General features: G+C 32.6%; 2 protein-coding genes across 3 annotated transcripts in view; one reads left to right on the top strand and one right to left on the bottom strand.

Annotated features, from left to right (window-relative positions):
* Positions 1,013-4,096, top strand: LOC109356005 (HVA22-like protein c). Its single transcript, XM_019599321.1, has 5 exons — positions 1,013-1,150; positions 1,238-1,264; positions 1,360-1,482; positions 2,380-2,632; positions 3,967-4,096. Exons 1-5 carry the CDS (start codon positions 1,089-1,091, stop codon positions 4,030-4,032), a joined length of 531 nt encoding a protein of 176 aa, XP_019454866.1. The 5' UTR covers positions 1,013-1,088; the 3' UTR covers positions 4,033-4,096.
* Positions 5,446-8,625, bottom strand: part of LOC109355968 — a 10,272-nt gene continuing 7,092 nt past the window's right edge. Inside the window, exons 8-9 of one of the 2 annotated variants that reach the window (XM_019599272.1) lie at positions 6,879-7,177; positions 5,446-5,905 (exon numbers count right to left, since the gene is read on the bottom strand). In XM_019599272.1, the coding sequence (XP_019454817.1) occupies positions 5,773-5,905; positions 6,879-7,177 (432 nt within the window). In that variant the 3' untranslated portion in view covers positions 5,446-5,772. The remainder of the gene's footprint in view (positions 5,906-6,878; positions 7,178-8,625) is intronic. The other variant, XM_019599273.1, reaches the window with a different exon arrangement.

Here is an 8,625-nt window from a genome sequence, read left to right as displayed (position 1 = left end):
AAGAACTATATCACATGAATAAGACAAATATTTAAAATAGTTGTTATTTATGGAAAACACTCTTAAGCAAGGAATTCATAAAAAATTAAGACAACAAAATTACAAAGGAAAATACACATAAAAACAAGAGAAACACTCACAAGTGCATCAGGACGAGAAGAATAATAAGGTCTCGACACTTAAAGACTTGTCTGCTCTAGACTTACTTATCTTGAATACAATGTTATCATAATTTTAAAAACTGCATTTAATTGTTGACCAGTTTAATAATACTAACACTATTATCTACTTTACTTGATTCACATGAAACAAAAAAACAGTCTTATAAAAAGAATTATATCTTATATAAGATATGCTAATAAAAAAACATTACAAGAGATCTTCCAAAAAAATTCTTTATATTTATCCATATATCTTCCACAATTTGTAACACTCAAGTTTTTTTACCACAAATCAAATAAATAACATTATTGTTCCAAAATTTCAACTCGGAATCACGAGGAGATAGAATTTTGATTTAAAAAAGTTAGATTCCCGATGAGAATGGGGACCAAATACTTCACCAATGCCTAAGCGTAATTCATGGAAAAACTCTTGGAGGACTAAATTAGAAAGAAAATATTTCGTTGCTAAAAAAATATATTGATTGATTTAATAAAAACATCGCAGTAATGAATGTTAAACGTGGTTGATAAGTACAGATTATAGATGTGTCCACAATTTTGTAATATTACTTTATTAAAAAAGTAAATAAAATTTCGATCATTAAATATGTGTTTTAAGTATTGGCAAAAAAATATTAATAATACATTAAAATTTTAATTTATTTAAAATTTAAGTATAAATAATAGTATTAAAAAACATAAATATATTTATATCCGTATTTGTCAATGTACGGTCCGCAAAACAAAAGAAAGAAAAACATATCAAATTGGTGCCACTTTTGTCGTGTATAAAGTAATGCATTTAGATTCTCCAAAAAAAAAAAAGTCATTCCTTTTTAAACCTCTTAGTCTTAGAGTCTTTTCACTCTTCTCTCTCTGTTCCTTAAACCCTCTTTCTCAGTTCCACTTTGTAAGGTGCAACACATGGGTGCTTCCGGCAACAATTTTCTCCTTGTAATTGCTAAGAACTTCGATGTTTTTGCTCTGTATATCCCTTTTTCACTACATCTCTAAAGTTTCAAACTTTTTAACCATATTACATTGTATACTTAACTTTTTTTCTCTTTCTTCAGGCCCTTGGTTACCCTTGTTTACCCTTTGTAAGTGTTCTTGTTTTGCAGCTTTTGTAGTATAGAAAAACAATGTATGTCAGAAATTTTAGCTTATTGGTGTACCCTTTTGTTTTTTGTAATAGATATGCTTCAATCAGGGCCATAGAGACCAAGTCTATTACTGATGATCAACAATGGCTTACATATTGGGTTCTCTATTCTCTTATCACACTATTTGAGCTCACATTTGCTAAAGTACTTGAACTGTAAGTTTGTTTAATCAGTGAATCTGAAATATTTTAAATTTTATGCTCTCTTTCATGTTATGCACAAGCACAACTTTGCTTTAGTTGGCTGCAATTGTGAAGGGTTAAGATATACTTATTTTTTATATTGAGGGAAAATTTGCACTTTTATACCTATTATTGCTAGCCAGTTGCATAATCAACAAAAGATGAATTTGGCTTATTAGATTGATTGGAATTCAAAATTATACTCCCAACTCACATGTTATTCTAAACTTTTTAATGTTTTAGAAAGTCAATTCACATTTATATTCTACTTTCCAATTATACATTTATTTGTTATTTCTCCTTTTCACCTTATATTTCTCTATTTCTTTTTAATTTAATTTCCAATATGCATTAATTGAGGTTATTTTAGTTCAAATATATTCAACTTTTATATCATTTATTAACTTCTTAAACATCGAAAGTTTTGGAACCATGAGAGTAAAAAACTTCAATTTGGTCCTTTGCACCACATTAGTCAACTTAGTCTCTAGGTTTCCATAAGGAATGCATTGGTTAAGAATGTAGAAATTCAAGATCAATTTGATATTTTTGTAATCTCAAGGACAAGATGGAACAATAGCATTGGCATTTTACTAGTTACAAGATTACATAATTTTAACTATATAAGTAAATGCCATGTGACGTATGAATGTGTTCCCCGTTCCTTGAAAAGACAGTGAGTATGCACACTACTACTTAGTGGCTTCACACTAACAATATTGGTTACTACCTTTTTTGTGTGTTCAATTTTGATTATTTGGTAAAGATGCTAGATGAAAATAATGGCATCATTTTGTCCTTAAAAGTGTTCTAATTTTTTATCTGCTTCCTAACACAATATTGAGAAATAACTATGTTTTCTAATTTCAGACTACCCATTTGGCCTTATGCCAAGTTGATACTGAGTTGCTGGTTGGTTCTGCCACACTTTAATGGGGCAGCACATGTTTATAGACACTACGTTAGACCATTCTATATGAACCCACAAATGCCGCAAATGCCTTCGCAAATGTGGTATGTTCCACGAAAGAACATATTCGGTAAGCACGATGATGTTCTGACTGCTGCTGAGAGATACATGGAAGAACATGGTACTGAAGCATTTGAAAGACTCATAAGCAAGGTACACATATGGACCAATGTTTTTTTGTGTTAAAAGTATTTACAGCTCCAAAGTTAGGACTATTCTAATTGCTTATTTATTGAAGCCTTGGATATAGCATAACATACAAAACCTTCCCACCCTCCAGCTTTTGATAAATCAGTATATACACATACATACACATAAATTCACCAACAAGACGTTGGTCTAGTGGTGTAAGACCCACTAGATTCCCAGGTAGGTCAAAAAGTCAAGGGTTCGATTCCTGAGAGTGATACTTGTTGAGAGGGGTAGCCACACACCCCGAAAGGTGAGAGATACCCTTGTTTATACAAAAAAAAAATGCTCAAATTCATATACAAGTATTTAATTATGAATCAAAAATAACACATTGACAGTCTTTAACTCCTAGGAGGTGGATTAGTGACTATAGTCATCATTATCATTAGCAATTTGGACAAAGCCCATGGGGCCCGCCCGCCCCGCACGTTTTGGACGGACAGGGCATGAAAATTGTGTTCATCTGCCCTAAAATGCCCGCCCAACATGTCCTTTTTGCCCTTGGGCAGTTCAAATGGGCGGGCAGGGTGGCCCATGAGTATCAATGAACACTAAAATAAGAAATTTGATGGATCAAGTATGACAAGAGTAATTCATGTTCTCACCACTTGAGTGCATGTAGCAATTTTCCAAAATATAATATCTTACCAATTAAATGTATGTCCGGTTTATGCAAAACAAATGTTATGTTGTGTTTTTAATCCTACTGTCACACTACGTATCCATGTAATCTCACTCAAGTACTATGTCATTTTTAGTTTTTTTTTTTAATTTAGGGCGGTCCGCAAGCCCGCCCTACCCATATTTAGGGTGGGCAGGGCATGATATTTCATGCCCTATTTAAAAACGGGCATACCAATGCTCGCCCTAATTTTGGTAGCATTGTGTGGACATGAGGGCGGACAGGGCCGCCCTAATTGCCAATGCTAGTCATCATTGATGTAAATGGAGGAGTTTTGTAAGGAAATAGTGAGTTTTTAGTTGTCAAAGTGGCATATATATATACTATAGAAATTGTCTCATGATATATGTCTCTGTTTTATTTTAGCTTTTACCAGTGCCATAGATATTGCTCATAAAAACTGCACTAACAACAACAAAACATTAGAGCTGGTCTATCAGGATTGAAAAAAAATTAGTTGTTAGTTACTGTTATTTATCATTCTCATGGACAGGCTGAATCTATAGGGTACAAACTACCCTTTTCTAATGCATGTTGCACTTAAAAATATACTTAACTATGTTTATTTAAATTGTAAAATATATCTTAACACTTATACATTGTGTATATGCAGGCTGACAGAGAACATAGAGCAAGGAGGAATGGGAATCACATGTTTCATAATGATTATATATATTAAACTCTGTTAATCCATAATGTTTTTCTCACTTGTGGTATTAAATGGTAGTTGCTAATACTTAAATTTACTCTAATTTCCATGATATTAAATTTTCAATTCACATTTTTTTTTTTGAAGTGTAGATTAAGTTATAACATCTGGTTACCCTAACCTGAGTACGTATGCCAATTTCATCATATTTGCTTATGTTTATCCTCCATTTTAATATTAGTGATAACAAAAGATGAAAATAAAGAGGCAAAAAAATCAAGTCAGGCTTTTTAGCAAATTTTTGAATTCATTTTCTCATATTCTTAATTGTAGTTTTCAAGGTATACTTAATCTTCTCTAGCTATTGTATTGGAAATAGTTGGTAAAGGTTTTGTTAACCAACATAATTTATAATAAAGTTTTATGATATTGTCTAATCCTGAAATAGTGGGTTTGGTTTTTATTATATATATAGTATACATGATTAGAAATTGTAACATACCACTAAGTCGCTATAGAAATTGTAACACCCCAGTTCTAATATGCCACTTCAAAAATAAAATTAATATCATATGATTATAAATTAATATCATATCATGAAAATATGATTAGAAATTAACATAAAAAATCATTATTTACCACCATTCAAATGGAAGGGAGAAAAAATTGTTGTGATAATATAATAGCAGAAAAGAAAATGATTGGTTACTGGGAAAAACATGAAATTTTTATGAGAAAAAGTATGTTGATTTCAATACTGGCTCCACTAAATCTATAATATCAGCAATGGTCAAAGGTGAGATGTTAGAAGAAATCAAATTCCTACAAGAAAGTTCTCACTTGTGGTTTTTACCATTTGCTAAACTTCTTTAACTAACCTAGTGAAAGCTGGAAGTAAGATATTGGAAGAAACTAAATCCAAAAATGAATCAACACTTTTGGATTTAATTCCCTCCAATCCTTAACTCCAACACACACACTTATCATGTTGAGCAGCAAAAATGTTAGACTTCACCAAGATAGGAAGAGCTCATGCCAGAATGGTATTTTATAGCAAAAGTGCATGCACATTTCATTAGATCCTGCATTCTAGAATAGAGAGGGGCATGGTCATACGAATTTGTTTAGAAACAAATTAACATGTGAAGTAGGGCCCATAAAAAAATACTTTTAAATGATTAGAGTCATGGGTTAACAAAAATCCTTAGAAATAAACTTTATCTGATTATTATCAGAAATCTCATATATGTAGTTTGATATCTTAGACCAAACAAAGATGACAAAAAGGTAGGACTATTCACTACCTTCTAGTTCCAGCCAAAGAAAATGTTAAATTTCTATCTGTATTTCAAGTAAATAGATATACCAACAATAAATCATTGTTTTACTAACTAATAGTTTGACAAAAATTTCATTCACTTTCAATTTATACATGAAAAAAACTAAAAGAAAGAGATGTTACATTTACATCCTATGAAACTGATACAACATTTTTCTTTTTTGAACTGGAGTGCAGTACCATGCAATGCTCTGAATGGAAGCAAGAATTGTCAAATAAAACACTAATGTGCACATTGGCAAACAATACACAATAGGTGAAAAATAAGTGAATCAAATAGAAATTCACTCATTTGTGTCAATTGCCACTTTCCTTGAAAATAAGAAGACTATTTCTGTGTGCATCTAATTTCAGATTCTACTGTCAGTTTTAGATTAATGGATACAACTGTTTAGAGACAGAAAGATGGAGAAGGAAAAGGAATTTTCAGTTCAGAGGGTCATGGAAACTGTTTGTGACTGTTGTTTAAAGTTTAATAAAGCAACTACATTGTGCCTCTCCAATACTTTTGTTCCATTTTCAGCCCACCACTTTTCAGCTTGTTCTTCAGTGAAATGTCTCCTACTGTATAAAGTACAAACAAATATTGAGTTCACTGTACAGGAAATCCAATCACAAGCTAACAGATTACAAGAAAATATTCTTCAACATCCAACACTGCTTCACGATTAATGAATGAAGTTTGAGCCAGACAGTCTCTGACCCTATAAACCTTTTGCGGGGGACTCGGTACCATTGAGCCAAAGATCAGGTGGCAGAGAACAAATATATTTGGCTATATTGTTCTATTACCTAACCAAAATAGTTTCAGGTTGGTTCCTTTTTATTGACATTTCAGTGTCAACTACTACAATAGATGGGATATAAACACACTTAAGCATGGGAACTACTACTTTTCAATTTGTAAGGATCATACAAGTTTTAGTTTGCATGCCTCATTCTGATTTATTCAGGCTTCAGCAGTTGACGAAAATTAGTAGCGATTAAATTAAAAAAATCTACGCTGTTAGATTGATTCTGAAGCATCATAACACATCTAGAATCTACATAAATTGGAGGTGCAAGTGGGTAAGTGAGAGTAGCATTGATGGCCCAGTGGAGGGTCAAGCTTCCAACTGACATCAGCATCACACCCAACCATAGGGAAAGTGCCTATTGAGCTACAAATCGTGTGAGAGTACTCAGTACTCATCTTTTTGGATGCATTATCAAGTAATCTTCACTAAACATGTACAGACATCAGGGGAATATATCAATGGAATGTGGCATTTGCAAAAAACTTTAGGTCAAATTGACACACAAGGGATGCAAATGAATATAAATTGAGTCCATTATGACATATTTATTTGGAGATATGTAGAAATATTTGTTAAGGAATATTTATTTGGAGATGATGCATCCGGGTGCAAAAAGAATTCCCCTAGATTTAATATTGACCAGAGACAATTACACTAAAAAAACTCTACTTAGGGACAATATGTGATTTACATAAAATTGAACATATTTCAACAATTAAGGAATAGGGAAACATAAATACCTGAAACGGACATTCTTAAGTTCATTACCATCACCTGGTAAGGAAGACAAAGTTACGTATACGCCTGGTTCATCTTGCACCACCCATTCTGCCTTTCCACTTTGTGTTTTATTGCCATTAGGCAATATTCGATTTGCTGCATTGCTGTTTGATCCATTTGAAGGAGTGATAGTATTTGTCATATGGCTCTTCTCTACCGACTGGTTTAGAGTATTAACAGTGGTTTTAGAATATAAGTCTGCAATGGACTCAGCATTATGTCCTTCAAGCAGCCTTTGCACTTGCACCATTTCCTTCAACTGTAACACAATTTGTTATCCACAACTTAGGGTCTAAATAACTAAGCGTAAATAACTTGGATAATTCAGTAGATCCATCAATCCTACTCCTATTATCACCAGCAAGAATATTAATGATATATTTATAACCCCAATTGTAATAAATTACATTTTTATTCTTTTATATTGTTTTTTAACCGTTCAACAGGTAAATGCAGTAGCCTTTGGAATATATTGCATGCTGTCAAGCAAGGAAAACAGTTAAACTGTACTGCTGTCATTGTCAAGCGCTGGAAAGAAAATGTTTGCACATCACCTTAATCCTACCGTAAAAGTCGAGCGACTTTTAGTACACTTTTTTATCATGTAGGCTTGGAAGTGAGAACAATTAGATACCATGTTATTTACTTAAAATTTCATAACAAAGAATAGCGTAAGTGATTCTACTAAAAGAGAACTCTAGATCCATGGCTTCATAACAATTAGATACCATATTGTATGACCCCCATGGCTTTGGCGATTCTACTAGATCCATATCATACATAAGAGTCATTAAAATAGAGTCAATATAATCATGTATTAGTCATGCCTTAACAAGAAACTGGTCGGTAAACTCTGCATTTATGTAAAGGGAACATGTTTCCTTCAAGTCGTCCAATTTGTCTAGAAGTTCTATGGAGCAAAGAGTTCCTACTACTGTGATATGTTCTACCACAAGTCAAGGAGACCGCTACCTATTACATTATTTGCTCCGTTACTATGCTAGAAATCATTTTTTCTGGCTACTTTACATTAGAAATTTTGATTTAAGAGTCTAAGCGGACTTCTTCAGGTCAAACTTAATGAGTTATCCACGAATTTGCATATGGCAATTATCACAAAAAGCCAATTCTTATATGGGCTTATACCCACTAGAATCTTTATTTAATTACATTTTTGGCTTTGTACTATGAACGCAGGAGAATTTGAACCTAGGACCTCATGTACACCTATATCATGTATTGATAGCAAAGCAATCCGTTGTCCAGTTATTGCACTTCATCTCATTAAGAACTGAGACAATTGAAAATATTAACTTGTGAAGATGAACCATACAAGTAGGGCTTCCTCTTCCAATTGATTTACCAACCTTTTGCTCCATCCATGAATGCTTTAAAATTAAATGTAGATCCTACTATCTAAAATATGAATGCATCAATTCATCATTTGTGCATATATGCAGCCCAACCAACGAAAAGAAGACACAGCATGACTCCCCCCTCCCTATCTCAAAAAGAGAAAAGAATATGTCCTTTATAATTAAAAGCATTTTCTAACATGCATTATTGATCCCCTAATGACTGTTATTTCATCAGAAGTCCTATATATTCCATTTTCAGTCTAGATCTGCTAAGTTATGTAATTCATAAACGGAATGACCAAATGTTACCTGCTATCACTGATAATAAACAATGAGAATATGTGTGTGT

The sequence above is a fragment of the Lupinus angustifolius genome, chromosome LG09 (genome assembly GCF_001865875.1).
Source record: "Lupinus angustifolius cultivar Tanjil chromosome LG09, LupAngTanjil_v1.0, whole genome shotgun sequence".
Lineage (NCBI taxonomy): Eukaryota > Viridiplantae > Streptophyta > Magnoliopsida > Fabales > Fabaceae > Lupinus > Lupinus angustifolius.
The sequence above is the reverse complement of the archived record's forward strand: the minus strand, read 5'-3'. Positions and strand labels throughout refer to the sequence as shown.